The sequence below is a fragment of the Octopus sinensis genome, linkage group LG7, assembly GCF_006345805.1.
Source record: "Octopus sinensis linkage group LG7, ASM634580v1, whole genome shotgun sequence".
Classification (NCBI taxonomy): domain Eukaryota; kingdom Metazoa; phylum Mollusca; class Cephalopoda; order Octopoda; family Octopodidae; genus Octopus; species Octopus sinensis.
In genome coordinates, this window is record NC_043003.1 from 27,538,515 (window position 1) to 27,560,073 (window position 21,559).

The 21,559-nt window shown below is 36.9% G+C and overlaps 1 protein-coding gene across 2 annotated transcripts in view; it reads left to right on the forward strand.

Moving 5' to 3' along the window:
• The window catches only part of LOC115214279 (AN1-type zinc finger protein 2A), a 64,725-nt gene that overhangs the window by 41,183 nt on the left and 1,983 nt on the right, over window positions 1-21,559 (forward strand). The window contains exons 8-11 of one of the 2 annotated variants that reach the window (XM_029783424.2): window positions 311-371; window positions 2,471-2,550; window positions 5,369-5,450; window positions 8,921-9,497. In XM_029783424.2, coding sequence (XP_029639284.1) covers window positions 311-371; window positions 2,471-2,550; window positions 5,369-5,450; window positions 8,921-8,989 — 292 coding nt within the window. In that variant the 3' untranslated portion in view covers window positions 8,990-9,497. Of the gene's footprint in view, window positions 1-310; window positions 372-2,470; window positions 2,551-5,368; window positions 5,451-8,920; window positions 9,498-21,559 lie in introns of those variants that run through there. The other variant, XM_036504666.1, reaches the window with a different exon arrangement.

Here is a 21,559-nt window from a genome sequence, read left to right on the forward strand (position 1 = left end):
GCAGCAGTCCAATGACTAAAACAAGTAAAACATACACATACCATATATATGTGTGTGTGTGTATATATATATATATATATATATATATATATACACACACACATACACACACACACACGCACACACATCTTATTAGAATTCTTGTATTGTTACTGCAGACTGCTTCTCTGCATTAGTGAGCATATTGTTCCCCTAAACTTCATTTTTCTTCTCTAAGGTGTTATATGTCCCAGCAATCTGTGAACAATTGTAAGTGAATGACACAAAAAATACACATAGCTTTAATAGTTTTGTTTATTTTTATTCTCAGCTTCAGAAATGGCGGGAGTGGTTCTCGCCAAGCCAATGCTTCAGCCATCCAAGGTCAAATGGTAAGAATTTTTTGTCTGTTTATATATTATTTTTTAATTATTAAAGTACCAGTTGTGCACTGGGGTTGATGTAATTGACTAGCCCTTCACCCGAAATTTCAGGCCTTATGCCTATAGTAGAGAAGATTATTATTTATTAAGGTGGTGAGTTGACCGAATCATTAGCATACTAATCAATAATGCTTGGTGATATTTCATGAAGCTTTATGATCTGAGTTCAAATTCCACCAAACTTGATTTTGCTTATTATTCTTTCATGGTCAGTAAAAAAGCACCAGTTGGACACTGAATGTGCACACTCCCCCAAAATTTCAGGCTTTTTGCTTATTGTAGAAAGAATTATATCATCCATCTGTGTTTGAAGTTCTAATTCTGCCAAGGTCGATTTTGCCATTCATCCTTTCAGGGTTAATGAAATAAGTACCAATTGCATACTGGGGTCAATGTAATCAACTGACCCTCTCCTCTAAAATTTTAGGCCTTGTGCCTATAATAGAAATTATTATTATTATTATTATTGTTCTAGCTGGTAGAATTGTTAGCATGCCAGGCAAAATGCTTAGCAGCGTTTTGTCCTTACATTCGTAGTTCAAATTCTGCCAAGGTCAACTTTGCCTTTCATCCTTTCAGGGTCGATAAAATAAGCGTTAGTTGAACACTGGGGTCGATGTAATTGACTAGTTCCCTTCCCACTTGTGCCTACAGTAGAAAGAATTATTATTATTTTATGATATAAGTGGTTGTAGAGTGATGGCTTGCATTATATTGTTATGTCCTTTGATAATCTAAGTTCAAATTCTGGTTGTTTGCCTTCATTCTTCTGAAGTTATGATAAAATAAAGTTCCAGTGGTCTACAGGGGTCAGTTAAATTGACTGAATTTCTCTCTCTACACAGTAGGACTTCTGCCCCATGTTAGAAATCATAATAATTATAACCTTGCAAAGGCACACAACTAGAAATTTATGGAGAGGGGTTAGTCAGTTATTTTGACCTCAGTATTTGACTGGTATTATTTTTTTTATTGCTTTTAGAAGCATGAGAGGCATCAGATGTGGTGTGCAAGAGAAGACTGTGCTGGTATGGTTATGTGATGTGTATGTATGAGGACAGCTGTATAAAGAAGTACCAATCTTTAACTGTGGAGGGAATCTGTGTAAGAGGTAGGTCAAGGAAGATAGGGAATATCTTCCTTAGGGAGGTAGATCAAGGAAGAAGGCGGCGAGCTGGCAGAAACGTTAACACACCAGGCGAAATGCTTAGTGGTATTTCGTCAGCCGCTACATTCTGAGTTCAAATTCTATCGATGTCGACTTTGCCTTTCATCCTTTCAGAATAAGTACCAGTTACGCTCTGGGGTCAATATAATTGACTTAATCTGTTTGTCTGATCCTGTTTGTCCCCTCTGTGTGTAGCCCCTTGTGGGCAGTAAAGAAATAAGGAAGACAGGGAATGAAGTGGTGAAGCATGATCTTCAGAGTGATTGAGACCTTTGGTGATTTGCTGTGCTTGAGAGAACATACATCAAGCCAACTGAAATCATAGTTGTGACCAGTGCTGGTGACATGTAAAAGGCACTCACTACACACTGTGGACTGGTTGACATTAGGAAGGGCATCTAAGTATAGAAACCAAGCCAAATCAGACTGGAGCCTGGTACTCTGGCTTACCAGTTCTAGTCAAATTGTCTAACCCATGCCAGCATGGAAAACAGATGCTAAATGAGGATGAGGATGTGAGGTAATAGTAGACTTCACTGGATTTGGAAATCAGAATGTAAAAAACTATTAAGCTATAGCTTAACATGCCAGAGGAAGAAAGAGAAAAGGATGTTTTGGGTAATACCCTTTATCAAAGAGAAGGAAAAAGAATTGAGAGACAATGGAAACAGAAATATATATATATATATATATATATATATATATATATATATATATATGGTCCCCAAAAAAGCCATTTGTTCACATGGTCATGTCTCTGGTAGATTCTTTCTGAGACTTGCCATATATATATATATATATATATATATATATATATATATATATATATGCATGTCTATGTGTGTATAGAAATTCTATAATTTTGTCTCTTATTTTCCAGTCTGAAGATGAAGCTCTTGCTAAAGCTTTACAACTTTCCCTGTCAGAAAACCAACACACAACATCACTTTCCAATAAAAAGTAAGTAACTGTCTCTTTGTTGCACATTTACATGCATGCACACACACAAACACACACACACACACACACACACCACACACACACACACAGACATGGACACACATTGCTTGCATGTATTGTACAAACATGCATGTACCTACATTGTGTAAGCATGCACACAAATGTTGCACTCATGCTGGCAAGTTGTAAATATACATATGCCTGTTGTAAACATACTTGCATGGTGCAAGCATGCACTTACAATTGTTGCATTTATGCAGGTACACATTGTAAGTATATACACATAGTGCAAACTTTCATGCACATACATGGTGTAAACATGCATACAGCAATGTAGCCACATGCTGCTAATCTATACAGATAATACAAACATACATGTCCATACATTGTGTAAACATGGATACATAAATGTGTTAGTGCACCCACATGTTGTAAATATGCTTGAAGGAAGTTTTTTTTTATTACCCTCTCTAAAAACTCTGAAATGAAATAATTTAGAATTCTTGAAATATTTCCATGGGCTCTCGTCTCCTTGATAGTTCCATACATGCTTGACATATGCATGTTTTGGGAATTTTTATATCTGGTAAAGAAATTTGCTCGCCAGGTCTAACCACAACATAGAGGTATTAAGGCTAGATAAAAGAGGAGTGGTGATAGAGAGTCACCCTGGAAAATGCCACATGAAATCCTTACATCTCCAGCATTAAGAGATTCATTGTCACTGTTCAAAGTCAGCATGGTTCTCCATGATCTCATACTTAGAGACAAGAAGTTTCGCAGAGACGGTGCTATTTTATACTTTTCCATACATTTCTTAATCCAGCTATGTGGTTGACTATCAAAAGATTTTTTATAGTCCATCCAGGCTATCGACAAGTTTTTGTGTTGTTTGTGACAATCTTCCATTAGGGAATAAGCCACTTTCTATAAAAAAACTGTAGGTATATTCAGTCAAGACAGATGTTAGCATTTTATACATTGTTGTTAAGCAGGTTATGGGTCTGTAATTTTTTGGAAGTAGGAATGTTACACTATTAACTTGCTGTTGTTGTCAGCTGCTGTCTCCCATCTCTGTTGGCCATGTTCTATGGTGTTTGTCAATGCTCTCTGGTTAAGTAGCTAAGAATTTATACTGATGTATAAAGAATTTATATTGATAGAATCATTAAAGCATCAGGATAAGGTTGTTGCAAAACATTGTTGTAAAGTTTTGTGAGCAGTTCATGGTTCTCTTGGAAGGCATTCAACCAGAAGTTAGGAATTCGCTTGAAGCAAGACCATTTTTTATTCTTTTTCTTTTGATTATTTGATGACGAGCATGGATGGCCATTTGCTGGAATATTCCGATTGTGGGGTGCTTCCAGCTCCTGTTTTTCGGGAAGATTTGAACCAGTAGCTGATTTTTCATGTCGAATCTGGTTCATCATTCGAGTATGTGGTCTTTGGTGTTCCTGTTGACGACCAATCTAGTTTGTATTTTGCATGACAAACTTGGATGTTGACATTAGTTGGCAGATCTGTGTTAGAGTTAATTTTTTGAGACAACACCATCTCCAAGTTCTCTGCATGTAAACATTGCTTGTAACATAGCTTCTTAAGGCTAAGAGATCTGTATTTTTTTTGTTGATAGATTTATCTCTGGGCATAGTTTTTTTTGTGGTGTTTTTAAACTTATGCATCGTTCACTCTGTGTTAGTTCAAAAAATAAAAAATAATAGTTTTTTTTTTTGCTTCATTTGTGACACGTGTTTTCATATGCATGAATGTGTGTCCTGTAAATTTCATGTAGTTGTGTAAAGGAGCCATTCTGAGGATACACCTGTAATTAAAAAGGTAATATAAAAGGAGAAAGGGGCTCTCTTCCCTCCTTTTGACCAGGCTCCCATGGCTTTTATGGGTTTTTCCACCAGGAACCTTTCGAAGCGCCTCCCCCTATTGGGAGTTTTTCATTGTTATATTTTCGTTGTTAAACTGTTTTTTACTCGGATTTTACAAACAGACAAAACCCTTTATAACTTTCGTCCTGTGTTTTGTCCCTTTATGTTATAATTAATTTTTGTCAGCCCTTGTGGCCAATAAAAGAATTAATTATTATTATTATTATTATTTAAGGTTGTTAGGGCTGTGAGCTGGCAGAATCATTAGCATCTTCAAGTTCTGAGTTCAAATTCTCCCTAGGTTAACTTTGCTTTTCGTCATTTTTGGGGTTGATAAAGTAAATATCTATCAAGTAGTGGGCAGGTCAATGTAATCAACTTGTTCTCTCCTCCAAAATTTCAGGCCTTGTGCCTATAATAGACAGGATTATTATTTAAGGCTGCAAGCGAGCAGAACCATTAACTCATTAAATTGCTTAGCACCATCTTTTTTTGTTCTGTGTGTTCTGAGTTCAATTTCTGCTGGGGTTGACTTTGCTTTACATCCTCTTGGAGATCACTAAGATAAACACCAGTTAAATACAGGGGTAGGGTTGATGTATTTGCCTAATCCTTTCCCCTCAAAATTGCTAACCTTGTATCAAAATTTAGAAGAATCATCATTATTATTATTCTTTGTTATATGGCAGTGGATTGACAGAATCATGAAAGCATCAGGATAAATGATTTCCTAGTATTTGTTCCATTCTTGTACATTTTGAGTTCAAATCCTGCTGAGGTCAACTTCACATTTTAACCTTTCATGGTCAATAAAATAAAGTACCAGTCAAGAACTGGGGTTGATATAGTCAGTTTGCCTCCTCCTTCAAAATTTTAGGACTTGTGTCTATAATAAAAAGGATTATTATTATCTTTTTTTTTGTTTTTGTTTTTCCTAGTATGACAAAACAAGAAGAAGAAGACTTCCAGCTTGCACAAGCCATAGCAGCAAGTCAAGAAGAAAATTCTGGAACTAGAAATGTAAGTATCAGTCTGTTGTGAGCTTTCTTGTTTTGTTGAATTGTTAACTCTGTATAACTGTTAATTTTATTTTTCCTGAGAGACAAGATAAAAAATGTTACTTAATGTTTTGTATGTGGGTAAGTCATATGTATATGTATATCTTTAATTCTGTACATGATTATTTCAATGTGCATGTATATATGAAACATTGATTTATTGATAGTTAATTCCATTGAGATAGATAGATAGATCCATAGATAGATAGATAAATATGTTTCTTTATTAGCCACACAGGGCTGAACACAGAGGGGATAAAATACAAAGTAGAGATTTTCCTTTTTGGCAAGGAAATAAAAAAAAGGGTGGGGGTAGAATTGATCAGGGCCCCACCCATGCCAGGTTCCTTAACTACCCTGTCTATGATGTAGCGCATCAGCTGGCGGTTGTCATGGATGGTGCATGTTTGCGCCTTGTTGGCCAGCTTCTTGATGACAAGTACCAACCTCTTGGCTAACACCTTGGCCAAAATTTTCAAATTTGCATTGTTGTTGATGATGGCTCCTGTCAAAGCCCTCTTTACTAGTGTGCTAATCCGGTCTCTGAAAACCTGTCTTGACGGGAAAGACGCACTTAGTTTCCTGTAACCAGGACCCTGCCTATGTGTCTTATCTAAGTCTAGCATACACGTCACAAGTTTGTGATCCATGTAGCTGACTATGTGAAATTGTGGACACCCTACGCTATCTCTAGCTACTGTCCTACACGGTATCCTATCTAGATACGATCTTGACGACCCATTGCATTTGCTCCATATTCTCGTTGGCGCATTCGGGTGGTTGAAAGCATCTGAGCAGGTCTCTGAGGCATTTGCATCCCTGTCTATTCCTATCTCTGCCCATGTAGTCTAGTTGCGTGTCCAAGGTAGCATTCCATTCCCCCACTAAAAGTAAAGGACGAGACGTTCCTAGGAATACTAGATCCATAGATATATAAGTAGATAGATCTATAGTTAGATTCATAGATAGATAGATCCGTAGACAGGGAGATCCATAGATAAAGATATATATAGATAATTTGATAAAGATATAAATAGGTTTGTGAGTTCATGTTTATAATAATGTTCTTATGTTAATGTTCTGATGTTTGTATCCAGAATTAGCTGCAAGATCTTGATTATGCCAAAGTAATAGCATTCATCCTCAGTAATTTTTGGAAGTAACAATTGTTGCATGTGGCCTCAATGTTCGTCATTGAGTCCTTCATAATGTTCTGTATAATCACATACCTATGTCTCTATAATAACTGGGCACATCACTGCTGACTGTTCCTCTATATCAACTGGGTACATCATTGTTGACTGTTCCTCTACTCTTGTTTTTGTTATAGATCTTCTACATGGTTACTCAACCTACTAGAAATAGTAGCCAAATTTACCTGAAATTAAATTTTGCTGCCTTGAATAAAAAAAATGATTTGTTTAAGATAATATAATCTTAGATACATTATGACTAATAAAAAAAAAAATTTAAATACATTTGATCATAGTCTTTCTCAATCAGGTATCATTTGGGGTTAAACAACAATATAAGCCAGTGAGAGGGCTTCTGTGGGTTTCACTCAGTCTCTTAGAGAGAACAATCAAATCTACCTCAAATCACATTCTTACTGTTTTGAAAAAAAGAATCAAGGACAACATCAGATAGTGTAGTTCTAGATACACTATGACTAATTAAGAGGCAGTGTTGGTCACAGTGGAATTACTTTGATCATAGGTCTAATCTTTTGTTAAATCAACTTCTTCATCTTGGTGATGATGAGGTCAATGAAATATTACCAGCTCTTTAAGTTTTCCATTCAAGGGTGAGTGACATAATTGTTTGAGTGATTAAAAGAATGACTTCCAATGTCTCGTTGCATTTCTTTACATCCTGAGTTTAATTCCCATCAAGGCAGACTTTTCTATTTTATTTTATCTTTTTCCTGAGGGATAAAAGTAGTCAAAACTTGGAGTGGCTGTTGAATCATTTGACAGTAAAAACCAGTTTCTCGCCACTTTCCCCTCTATTACATACTGTGACCTCACCATTGCTAGAAACTGTTGTTGTTGTTATTATTATTATTATTATTATTATTATTATTATTATTAAGACAACAAACTGGCAAGATCATTAGCATACTGGACAAAATACTTAATTTCTTTACATCTTTCTTTACACTCCAAGTTCAAATTCTACCAAGGTCAATTTTGACTTTCAACTTTTCAAGGTGGGGGATCAATAAAATAAAGTACCAGGGTGGATGTAATTGACTAGTCCCCGTCCCCTCAAATCTTGGGCCTTATGCCTATAGTAGAAAGGATTGTTATTTTAATCATTTTTAAGGCAACAAGCTAGCAGAATCGTTAGTGTCTTGGATGGAATGTAGTATTTTTTCCAGCTCTTTACATGCTATTCAAAAATCCTGCCAAGGTCAACTTTGCCTTTCATCCTTTCAGGGTCGATAAAATAAGTTGTGGTCAAGTGCTGGAGGCCAATGTAATTGACTTCTCCTCAGAATTGCTGATCTTGTACCAAAAGTAGAAAAAAATTTTATTATTAAAGACCCCTTTCAGACATGAATGACCGTGAGATTGCATCTAGAAAGTTCCCCTCCAAGGCACAAGTCCAGGCTAGGTTGTTTTATGGAAGACCAGCAGCCAACCATGCATACCAGCTTCCCCTCTCCATGCCACCAATGTCATCCAAGGGAAAGGCAAAGGCCGATACAGCTTGGCACCCGTGACGTCGCAACTCATTTCTACAGCATCTTGCTCAAGAACACAACACACAGCCTGGTGTGGGAATCCAACTCACTACCTTGTGATTGTGAGCCCGATGCTCTAACCACTGAGCCATGCACTAGACACTAAGAAGGGTGCAATGCAATTTGTAATATATTGTTTATTACAAATTGCGTTGACCTCTTATTATTTGTTTACTTTCGTGAAGAGTTATGTCAGTCTTTATAAATTATTATTATTATTATTACAAATATTAGGAAGGTGTTTGATTGGTGGAACTATTAGAGCATCAGGAAAATTCTTTGCAGTATTTCTTCTGGCTCTGTATGATCTGGTTCCAAATACCTCAAGATCAACTTTACCATTCATTCTTATATGGTCGATAAAATAAAGTACCAGTCAAGAACTAACCTCCTCCCTCTAAACTTACTGGCCTTGTGCCAAAAATTGAAACAATTTAAAAGAAATTATTATTTTATTATATTTTTTTTTCCCATTTCTTCATTCCTTTTCCAGTTAAAATCCCAGAAGTGTGCATGATGTGAAGATGTACTTAAAAAATTGTAAAAATAAATTAATAAATTGAAATAAACTCCATTTTCTAAAACTTAATTAATATTTTTTTTATTCATTTTTCTGTTCCAACAACCCTCATAATATTTCTGTTAGTTTACTTTATACCTCACTACTGCTGTCTTCTCCATTGTAGACCCAAGCAACTCAGCCAGTTCTCACGCGTTCTCGATCTCGCGACCCAAAGTCATGTACCATCTCCTGACGCAGGCTGTTATTTTTTTTTAATGTTATTTGATTTTTTTTTGTGTGAGTGGAGAGAGAGAAAAAATATTTTCTTTCTTTTTTTTTCACCTCGCCATTCCACCGCCATCACCACAAACTTCTTGTGTGCTATTCCACTCCTTTCGGGGTACTTTTTTTTTTTTGTTAAAAAAACTATAAAAAAAAAAAAAATTTTTAAAATGTTCTTTGGATCATTTCGCTCCACTCCAATCTAGTTATTGCCATGGGGAGTTGATGGCGAACTGTTGAGCTCCTTGATTAAAAAAATAATAAAAAAGATTAAGTAAAATAAAATAAAGAATTAAAAAATTAAAAAACAAAAGCAGTGCTATGACGGTTTAAAATTTTTTTTTTATTTAAATTATATTTCAGTTAATTACTTTCATTCCAAGACAATTTACCATTCTTATGAAAATTAAGATGCAAAATATAACCAAAAAGAAAAAACAAAAAATAAAAAATCAACAACAACAATAACAAATACAAAACTGTTTCCCTTTTTGTTTGTTTGTTTCTTTCTGTCTTTGTTTTCTTTCTTCCCTTCCTTGTTATTCTATCACGGCTGCTGTGGCCCTGTGGAGTTGTAGTGTTGTGAATTATAAAAAAAAAAGGAAAATAATTTTACAAAGAGAAAAAGAAAAAAAAATTGAGCTCCCTCCTTTGTGACTAAGCCAAATTGACCAAAACTGTATTGAAATGATTTTTTTTCTCCAAATTAAATTTCAAATTAGAGCTACTACACTCACAGCACTGATGCTCTCCTCTTCAGAAAAACAATATATGTACCACAAGGACATCCTTGTTCTTATTATTAGTATTCCCTTTAAGGTGGGTGAGCTGGCAGAATCGTTAGCACTCCAGACAAAATGCTCAGCAGTATTTTGTCCATCTTCACTTCTGAGTTCAAATTCTGCTGAGGTCAACTTTGCATTTTATCTTTTAAGGGTCAGTAAAAATAAGTACCAGTTTGAGTACTGGAGCCAATGCAATTGACTTACACTCCTCTCTGAAATTGCTGGCCTTGTGCCAAAATTTGAAATCATTATTATCATTATTACTATTCCTTTCTCTTATAGCTAATTATGAAAGATTCTTAGTGTTTTCATCACTATAGTTATAATAATTATCATTATTGATAAAGTGGTGTAAGGCGGTGAGTTGGTAGAATTGTTAGCACGCTGGGTGAAATGCTCAGCAGTGTTTCGTCTACCTTCATGTTCTGAGTTCAAATGCCAGTTGGGTAGACTGTGCCTTTCATCCTTTTGGAGTCAATAAATTAGAGCTACTATACTTACGGTACTGATGCTCTCTCCTTCAGAAAAACAAGATATGTACCACAATGACTTCCTTGTTCTTGTAACTGTTATTACTATTCCCTTTAAGGCAGCGAGTGAGCAGAATCGTTAGCATGCCAGGGTCAATGTAATTGACTTACCCACACCCCCCAAATTTCAGGCCTTGTGCCTATAGTAGATAAGATTATTACTAAAGTGGTACAAATAGCTAGATGGCAGAACCATTACTGTGCCAGACGAAATGCATTGCAGATTTCATTCCGACCCTTTATGTTCTGTGTTCAAATTCTGCCAAAGTCAACTTTGCCTTTCTTCCTTTCAGGACCAACAAAATAAAGTATGAGACAAATGCTGGGGTTGATATAATTCATTAAGCCCCTATTCCTAAAATTACTTGCCTTGTGCAATAAATTGAAATAGTTATTACTAAAGGGCAAACTGGCAGAATTTTTAATGCATCGGACAAAATGCTTAATGGCTTAACTTCTGACTTTCAAATTCTTCCAAGGTCAAATTTGCCCTTCATCCTTTCGGGGGTTGATAAAATAAAGTACTAGTTAAGCACTAAGGTCATGTAATTATATTTTCCCTCCCACTCAAATTTGCTGACCTTGTGCCAAAATTAAAATTATTAGTATTATTATTACTTCGGTGAGGCAGCAAACTGACAGAACTGTTAGCATGCCAAACAAAATACTTAGCAGCATTTTGTCCGTCTTTACATTCTGAGTTCAAATTCTGCCGAGGTTGACTTTGACTTTCATCCTTTCGGCATCGATGAAGTAAGTGCCAATTCTGCACTGGAGTCAATGTAATCAACTATCCCCGTCCCCCAAAATTTCTGGCCTTGTTCCTTTAGCAGAAAGGATTGTTATTACTTAGGTGGTGAGTTTGTAGGATCATTGGTTTATTAGACAAAATGCTTAGCAGCATTTCTGCCAGTTCTTTACATTCTGAATTCAAATTCTACCGAAGTTAGCTTTGCCTTTCATTCTTTCAGAGTTAATAAAATACTTTCCAAAGACCATTCCACTAAAATTTCTAACCTTGTGCCAAAATTTGAACACCTCATTATTATTACCATCATTATTATTACTACTATATTATTATTATTACTAATATTATTATTAACTACTATAATTTCAAAAACTGCTGAGGCTAACCTTCCCTTTCATTCTTTCAAGGTCAGCTTAATTGACTTACCCTGTCCCCTAAAATTACTGGCCCTCAACCAAAAGTTGAAGCCATTACTACTACTATAATTATCATTTAACTGAATTATACGATTTTTTTTTCTTCTTGTTTCTATTCTGTTTAACAACAAAAAGAAAATGAATAACACTGAACCAAAAATTTTCTTTTTCTTTGCCTATTTTTAATTACAAAGATTAAAATTTATCCAAATATTTTAACTATTTTTTAAACTTTTTTTTCTTTTCACTAAACTTTAAAAAAAAATATTTTAGAAGGAATGACAAAATTCATTTTCCAGTACCCACAAAAATAAAGAAGTTAAATATGCACAGCATGTGGTAGAGTGTTGGGCCGATAACCTAGATGTCTGTAGGGTGAAACTATGTCCTTTTTAAGGCACAAGTGTAGTTGTGTGGTTAAGAAGCTCACTTTGCAATCACATGGTTTTGGGTTCAGTCCCACTGCATGGAACCTCATGCAAGTGTCTTTTACTATGACTCCCAGACCAACTAATGCTTTGTGAGTAAATTAGACTGACAGAAACTGTAGAAACCTGATTGTGTGTTTGTCTCCCACTACCACTTGACAACTGGTGTTGCTTTGCTTAACCCTTTCATTACTAACCTGGCTGAAACCAGCTCTGACTGAGTACAACTGTCTTGTTTTCATAAGTTTTGAATTAAAATCTTCCACAATTTATGTTCCTAACATTAGCTGAATGATAACTAAGTTATTTTACTAAATTCTTTGTTATATTTAAAATTAATTGAAAGCAACACAGAGCATCTCAAAATAAATACAGTAACGAAAGGGTTAAATCCCGGTAACTTGGTGGTTCAGCAAGAGATAGTTAGAATAAGTACCCAACTTTAGAAAAATAAGTACTGGTGTTGATTTGCTAAACCCTTCAAAATCGTGTGCCAGCATGGCTGCAGCCAATGACTGGTAGAGGTAAAAGAAAAAAGACCGAGTGAACACATTCATCCCTTTTGATATCTTAATTATATGAGAATTTCTGTTGCTTACCACATTCCACTTAATTTTTGAAAATCATCATCATCATCGTTTAACGTCCACTTTCCATGCTAGCATGGGTTGGACGATTTGACTGAGGTCTGGCAAACCAGATGGCTGCACCATACTCCAATCTGATCTGGCAGAGTTTCTACAGCTGGATGCTCTTCCTAACGCCAGCCACTCTGAGAGTGTAGTGGGTGCTTTTTACGTGTCATCAGCATGGGGGCCAGTCAGGCGGTACTAGCAATGGCCACCCTCAAACGGTGCTTTTTATGTGCCACCTGCACAGGAGCCAGTCCAGTGGCACTGGCAACGACCTTGCTCCAATGTTTTTTCACATGCCACCAGCACAAGTGCCAGTAAGGCGACACAGGTAATGATCATGCTCGAATGGTGTTTTTTATGTGCCATTGGCACGGAGGCCAGCTTATTGCTCTGGCAATGATCTCACTCGTATGGTACTCTTAGCGCTCCACTAGCACGGATGAAGAATTTGCAAGGAGTTAATAAAATAACTAAGTTTGTCATTGTTAAGCTGCTGTTTAGAATGTATTGAAATGTGCTTTCGTAAAAATTATGGTAGAAAGTTTTAATTTGAATGCATAGATGTGTGGTAAGACGTTTGCTTTCCAATCCTATGATTCTGAAATCAGTCTCACTGTGTTGCACCTTGGGCAAATGTCTTCTGCTGTAACCCTGAGATGACCCAAACCTGGTGAGTGGATTTTATAGACAACGATTGAAAGAAGCCCATCACACACACATGATGGCTTTACATAAAAAGCACTGGTGATGGTGCCATGTAAAAAGCACCCCATACACTCTGTAAAGTGGTTGGCATTAGGAAGGGCATTGAGCTGTAGAAACCAAACCAAAACAGACTATGGAACCTGGTCTTGCCAGCTCTTGTTGAATCGTCCAACCCATGCCAGCATGGAAAACAGACGTTAAATGATGATGGGTAACCATGTAACTCCTCTACAGCAAGACTTCTGTTTCCAAGCAGCGTAGTATTTCCTCGTGGCTGGACAGGTTTTCACAGAAATCTGGAAATAAATGACATTGATATTTATTTATAAACTATTGTCTGATGCCAAGACAAGGACACACACTCGCATGCATTTACAATGGGAATATTTCAGTCTTTGTCTACCAAATCCACTCACAAGGCTTTGACTGGCCTGAAGCTATAGTAGAACAAATCAACACCAGTTATCAAGCATTGGGAAAGAAGGACAAACATAAATACAAAGACACGTATACACACACACACATGCGAAGGGCTTCCATAGAGTTTCTCTCTATGAAATTCACTAACCAGGCATCTATCAGCCTCGAACTGTAATAGAAGTTTAAAATTACAATTCTATAATGTTATACTACTGCTCTCTCCCCTTCCTGCACTGCCACTTTTCACCTCCTCTCTCCTGAGCCACTTCCATTCTTATCACTTTTCCTCTGCCATACAGATATTTACATCCCTCACAACTCCACCCTTCTTCCATTCACTTTATTCATCCCTACACCCGTTACTAACCAGTGAAGGCACAATGCTTTGTGGTTAGGGCATTTGACTCACAATCATAATGTTGTGAGTTCAGTATCCTTGATACTGATATCATGTATCCTTGAGCATGACACTTTATTTCACATTGCTCCAGTCCACCCAACTAGCAAAAATGAGTTCTGTGTCACACTATACCTCCCTGAGAACTATGTTAAGGTTGCATGTGTCTGTGGAGTGCTCAACTACTTGTGCATTAATTTTATGAGCAGGCTGTTCCATTAATCAGATCAACTGATTGTCAATAACTAAGAGTGCCATCATTCCTAACCATCTGTCAACTCCTCTCTTATTCTAATAAACTTATCCATCCATCCTTCTTAATTCTTTGCTCATATTCTCTCTTATACTCACCTTCTTGTATTTTCAATGTACACTCTGACTCCTCATCACCATTGTTTTTTTTTTTCAGCTACTCTTATATAATGTGGAGTAGCTATTTATCTCCTCTATAGCAAGACTTCTAAGCCTGTCCATCTATCATATTTTAGCCCGTCAACACATGGCATAAAGCCACCTCCCTCTCTGCTATAACCTCATTCAGTTGATGGTATTTCTTTGTCTTGCAAGCTTCATGGAAATCTCATTAGTACCAGTACCATGAAAAAAAAAAGCACCCAGTTGGCATTAGGAAGCTGCATAAACCATGCTAAAACAGACATTGAAACATGATGCAGCCCTCTGACTCATTAGATCCTGTCAGAACATCCAACCCATGCCAGCATGGAAGACAGATGTAAAATGGTAATGATGAATTCTTTAAAGATTATATTTTAAAACTTATACCCCTTTCATTTTCTTAATTTGTCATTCAATAGCCTCAGATCAGCCTGTAGTCTCATAGACACTGTTTACATTGGACTACATTATCCAATGTGCAATTCTATTTCTAATCTGTACTTTGATAACATTGCTGAGTATATTACTTCCCAGCAAATTGCTACTGTTTAGCTCGTGCTCATCTCTTATTGACCAGATCAGATAAGACACAAGTGTTCCAACCATGATATTCCTGTCTTTTAAGGCCCCAAGGAAGTGGGGTAGGTTTGATTGCATTATTTAATATAGGTGTAGCTGTGTGGTAAGAAGCTTGCTTTCCAATCGCATGGTTCCAGGTTCAGTCCCACTGCATGGCACCTTGAGCAAGTGTCATCTACTATGGCCTTATGGCCTTGGGCTGACCAAAGCTTTGTGAATGGATTTGGTAGACAGAAACTGAAAGAAGCATGTCGTATATGTCTGTGTTTTTTCCCCCCAACTGGTGTTAGTCTCTTTACGTCCCCCGTAACTTACCAGGTACTTCAGCAAAAGAAACCAATAGAATAAGTACTAACCATAAAAATAAGTCCTGAGGTTGAATTGTTTCACAAAACACTTTAAGGCAAGTTCCCCTGCATGATCACAGTCAAATGACTGAAACAAGTAAAGAATAAAAGAATGTTATCCTTTTTCTAAGACAGCAGAGTTTGATTTGAAGAAGATTCTGCTGCTATTTCATGCAGATCAAGCAACAATGTAAAAATTTCCCCATTAGCTTCTTCGGTTTTCGTAATTAGTTTCTCATTAAAGAAAGTCTCTGTGTTATGCTTCATATTTGCTTATTCTTCTCACCTCTGCTGATGCATTATATATATATTTTTTTAAATTAATTCTTTTTTAGTCAGGTAGGAAAGCACAGTATCCAGAACCATTAAACAAGGGGCATGGTAGGGAGGAGGCTCTGAGATTGGTGGGAGGGAAAGAGTGAAGAAGGTAACCCTAAACCAGAGACTTGGTCTGAATGCTTGCAACTGAGCAGACAGCAGTTTTGAACAGTCTAAAGACAATGCCTTCATAATGGAAGAGTGGTGATTGGTTACCATAGGGTTGCAATTATTAAGAGGAATGGCAGTCAAATATGTAGCTGGAAATCAGTAAAATTAATATGAGAGACCATATCATTAGATGGGGCTAAGGGATTACATAACCTGGTCACATCAGACGTTCAGGGATTGTTGTAGTAGCAGTATAAGATGAAAAGGAGCATCATATTGTATAGGTGGTAAGCTCCCATCAAATAAATCTGATACTAGATTGGCGAACTGGTAGAGTTGTATGAGTGTTGGATAAAATGCTTTGTGGTGCTTGTTGTCTGCATTCTGAGTACAAATTCCATTGAGGGCAACTTTGCCGTTCATCTATTTGGGGTCAATCTAATTTTGGTGTTAGTCCAGCAATTTTGAGGAGAGGATTAAGTTAATTACACCGAATCCAGTACTCAACTAGTGCTTATTTTATTGACGCTGAAAGGATGAAAGGTAAAGTCGACCTTGGTGGGATTTGAAACTAGAATCCAAAGAGCTGGAAGAAAATACTGCAAAGCATTTTTTCCAACTCTAATGAATCTGCCAGCCTGGCCACTTTAATAATAATCCTTTCTACTACAGGTACAAGTCCTAAAATTTTAGGAGAGTGGGCTAGTCAGTTACATTGACCCCAGAGCTTGATTAGTATCTATTTTATCAGTCTCAAAATGATGAAAGGTAAACCTGAAAGAAATGCCACTGGGGTATTTTGTCTAGTATGCTAATAGTTCTGCCAGCTCACCACATTAAAAAAAAAAGATAATTAAAAATAATAATGATAATGGTTTCAACTTTTAGCACAAGGTCAACAATTTTAGAGGTGGGGGTAAGTTGATTACATCAACCCTAGTGTTCAGACTGGTACTTTTTTTGTTGATAAAAAGCAAAGTCAACCTTGGCAGCATTTGAATTCAGATCAAGAAAGATGAATTGCCACCAAGCATCTTGTCCAGTGTGCCAAAAATTCTGTCAGCTCACTGCCTCAAATAATTATGATAACAATAGTCTCTGATTTAGGCACAATTTTGTAACTTTGAGGTGAGAATGTTAATTGATGCCATTCAACTTAGTACTTAACTGGTACTTTATTTCATTAATCATAGAGGAATGAAATGCAAAGACAATCTCTGCAGGATTTGAACTTAGAATGTAAAGAGCCAGAATGCAAAGCATTTGTCAGATGTTCTAACAATTCTGCCAACTTGTTGCCTTAATAATAATAAATGGTTTCAAATTTTGGCACAAGGCCAGCAATATTGAGGCAGGGGGTAAGGCGATTACATTTGAGCCCAGTACTCAACTGGTACTTACTTTATTGGCCCCAAAGAGATGAATGGTAAGGTTGACCACAGTGGAATTTGAACTCAGAAATGTAAAGATGGGTGAAGTACCACTAAGCACTTTGTCCAGCGTGCTAAAGATTCTGTCAGCTCACCGCCTTAACAATAATAATAACAATACTTTCGAACTTTGCTACAAGGCCAGGGGAAAGTGAAGTCAATTACATCAAACCCAGTATTCAGCTGATATATATTTTATCAGCCCCAAGAGGATGGAAAGCAAAGTCAACTTCAGCAGCATTTGAACTCAGATCATAAAGATCCAGAAGAAAGACTGCTAAGCACTTTGTCAAGTGCATTAATTCCTGCAGTTTTCCACATCATCATCATCATCGTTTAACGTCCGTCTTCCTTGCTAGCATGGGTTGGACGATTTGACTGAGGACTGGCGAACCAGATGGCTGCACCAGACTCCAATCTAATCTGGCAAAGTTTCTACAGCTGGATGCTCTTCATAACGCCAACTACCCCGAGAGTGTAGTGGGTGCTTTTTACGTGCCACCGGCACGAGGGCCAGTCAGGCAGTACTGGCAACGGCCACGCTCAAATGGTGTTTTTTTTATGTGCCACCTGCACAGGAGCCAGTCCAGCGGCACTGGCAACGACCTCGATCGAATGTTTTTTCACATACCACCAGCACAAGTTCCAGTAAGGCGACGCAGGTAACGATCACGTTCGAATGGTGTTTCTTTTTTTTACGTGCCATCGGCACGGAGGCCAGCTTGTTGTTCTGGCACACGGAGGCCAACTTAACAATAATGGTTTCAAATTTTGGCACAAGGCCAACTGTTTTGGGTGGGGGTATGTTGATCACACCAAACCCAGTGTTCAACTGGTACTTGTCGATTTGGAGATTTTGTGACAATGCATTTTTCAGTTACTGGAAACAAGTTGCCGTTAATCGTTTCCTTCGTGACACTGAACCCGTATTTTAAAAATAAATTCGAAAGCTTTTTTACATGGAAATGTAAAAGCGTTGATCTTTATTTACTTTTCGTAACTTACATAATTTTTAAAATGCATTCCATTGTCTTTTTTAGTTGCTTTGATCTGTATGTCTTGTCTTAACAACTGCAATCTTTTTTTAAAATTTAGTTTTAACTATTATAATTTTCAAATTTTTTTTAGCTTAGATAAATAGTGTAGTAAGGGACGTTACTCTACATGACTCCGTCTCAACTTCGTTTCGTTTCATTTTACATAGTCAAGTATAATATTTTCTCCTCCATTTATTTTTCTCTTATTAAATTCAGCTCGAGAGGTGCCAGCATGTATATGTGTGTGGAGAGAGAGAGAGAGAGAGAGAGAGAGAGAGAGAGAGGGAGAGAGAGAGAGAGAAAACTCAAGCACACAATTCGTTAGGAAAGGATAAACGAGGGAAAATTACTATTTGTAAATCTCACAACCAGAGATATTCAGCAACAGTACTTTGTAGTAAAGATTGTTTGCCAACATAACATGGCAGTCTTGGTTTAGGACGAATGTTGCTGTAATTTAGCCCCCATAGGGCAGGAGGTGGGGTTTGATATCCTGTCTCCAGTCATTGAATACAGAGAAGTGAAAGCACTAAAAGTGACAGCTATTTTAAAGTAAAACATTTTTAGATAAACTATGAAAGAAAAAAAAGAAGGAAAATATTAAAAAAGTGTACTAAATGGAAGTACTCGAGTACGGGGTTTGAGTAGCTATCGCATCCCCACATCCATATAATATCATCCCATCATTCATCCACTTTATTTTTTATCTTCCCCACTGCATGTTTTGTCTGTCCTTGTATTGTTTGTCCCCTTTGTATTTCGCCCCTTGTGGGTAACAGAGAATTAAGAGATTGTCGTGTTTTTACTGGTTTTACTAAGTATACTGTATACCGAAATGGGCGTTATAACAATCCAACACATAGTGGCGACGAGGATTTTAGCAACTCATGGGAAGTTAACAAACTCAGTTTTTGTTGTGCGAATTTCACGAAAAAAAAAATAGTATAAAATTATGGAAAATTTGTTGGCCGGTTTGCTCGAGTTGCAAAAATAACAACAGCAACAGTGGGTGGTGAACCCCGCTGTACTCTTTCACCACAACTGTCTCTCACTTTTTCTTCCTACTGCCACAAAGCAGATGAACCATGGTGTAACCCACTATGGTGGGGTAAACTTTCTGAGCCTAGTCTAGATTGCGAATCCTCTAACCCAGGATGGTTCAGCTCTCATCTGTATGTCACAGCAATATTTTTGGGGAAAATAAACAGTAAAAGATATGAAAGACTTCAAGTATTGGTAGAAATTCAACAAAATTAGCTATCAAAAATGAGATAATATAGATTCCCTCCGTAAGAAAAAAAAAAAAAAACGAAATCCTTACATTTTTTTTTTATCTACATGCAACCAAATGTAATAAATAGGTATAAAGAGAAAGTCACTTATTAAAGTTATTTCTACAGATTTCCTACAGAAATTAGAGCCAGCACTGGAAGTTATGACGCTTCGTATACTAATGTGTCCATGTAAACAATTCTATCGAAGATAGAAAAATAATGAGTGTATATGCATATTTCAGGAGTTCTTGCTCCTTCTTCAACACATCCAACTCATTAATCATCCACGAGCACATTGCTTAAAAGCTATCAAATACAACAGTGTAACTTCCAGTACTGGTTCTAATTTTTATAGAAAATCAGTAGAAAGCAACTTTAATAAGTAATTTAATAGCACTGCTAACACCGTATTGACTTATAATATAACTTTAATATACTGGGTTGTATGTTATGGTCGTATAACGAAATACCAGTGTCCCTACCGGCATTTATTAAAAGATAGAGTGTAAAAATAGGAATTGTTAGGTGAAAAGCGAAACTATGTGGTAAGTTGAGGAACAAGTGCTGATAATGCTGCCGTGAACATTAATATAAAGTTCTTAGACAAGGGACGTTACTCTATTTGACTATGCATAAATCACTTCCTTCCGCTTCGTTTTTGTAGTCTTTATCGTAATGTTTATATGGTCGTTTAATAATTAGAGGAGCCAGTTGACAGTCAAGTGGCATTATATGATATAAAAAATATATATTCAAGTCCATACTTGTTTCAGTCTTCTAATATAATTTCATATTTGGTGTGCTTTACAGGAATATTAAATAAATCTCAGTAGGAGGGTAGGCAAAGTTGACTTCGTCTGAATTTGAACTCGAAACGTAAAGGGCCGTAACTTAAATATCGCAAGCATTTTGTCCGACTCTCTATAGATTTTATCCCCGTTTCCCCCTTTAATATACGTTAGAGAGGCAACCAAGTCATTTAAATTCTTTAATCTAAAAAAAAAGAAAAAAAAAAGAAGAAGAAAACGTACGTTATAAGACATCACTATCTATGTCCAAAGCAAAATATAGAATTTAACTTATTCGGTGTGTGTATACCACATTGATATCATTTCCAGGACTACTTATATTCATCCGATGCACATACTCAAAAACCATACGCAGACTCGCCCTAGACATACTCTCTGACGTATAATTAGTCCCATCAAAATCAACCGGACTATTCAGCAAACATTGCACAAGAAGTTCATTATGTACTCAAACGCTCATAAACCTCTACCCTTTGAATTCTATTCCCTACTACCCACTTATTTACCACGTGCTCAATACACGACTTCGCCGAAAGAATCAACAGCAAGCTTCTACATGGTCGCTCGACTTACTAGAGATGACATTCGAATTCCCTTCTATTTTTGAATTAAAGATGATATTGGATTATCATGACCCCTTCTGCAAGTAGTATGAGGTAACTCTTTTCACCCTGAACCACATTTTGAGTTGATGCCCTAGGAGAAGGCCGATACAAGTGGAGACATGACAAGGTTCTTGCAGAAATCACCAAGTGGACTAATCTGCAAAGGGTGAAGGTTAATAAACATCAGGGGGTATAACATTCCTAAAGGAAGGCAACAAAACTTCCACAGTGAAAGCAATGGTAAGAGGACCTGAAGGTCAGACTTGTCTTCCCAGAGTTGATAGTGGTAACATCACTCCCACCAAACATATTCCTGCTCTTCAGGAATACGAAAACTATCATTGTGGTCAAGCTCACAGTACCTTGGAAGGACACTCAATATTTCTCACCAGGTAAAGAAAACAAAATATCGGGATTTAGTTGAAAATGCCTTTGTCAAGGGGTGGCATGCAGCCTCATTTCCCATTGAAGCTAGCTGCTGCAATTTCCCAGCTAGATGACTGCACTGTTGGCTTGAACCCAGACAACTGAAAAAAAATTTATCAAGAAGATAAGCATGGTAGCTGAAATT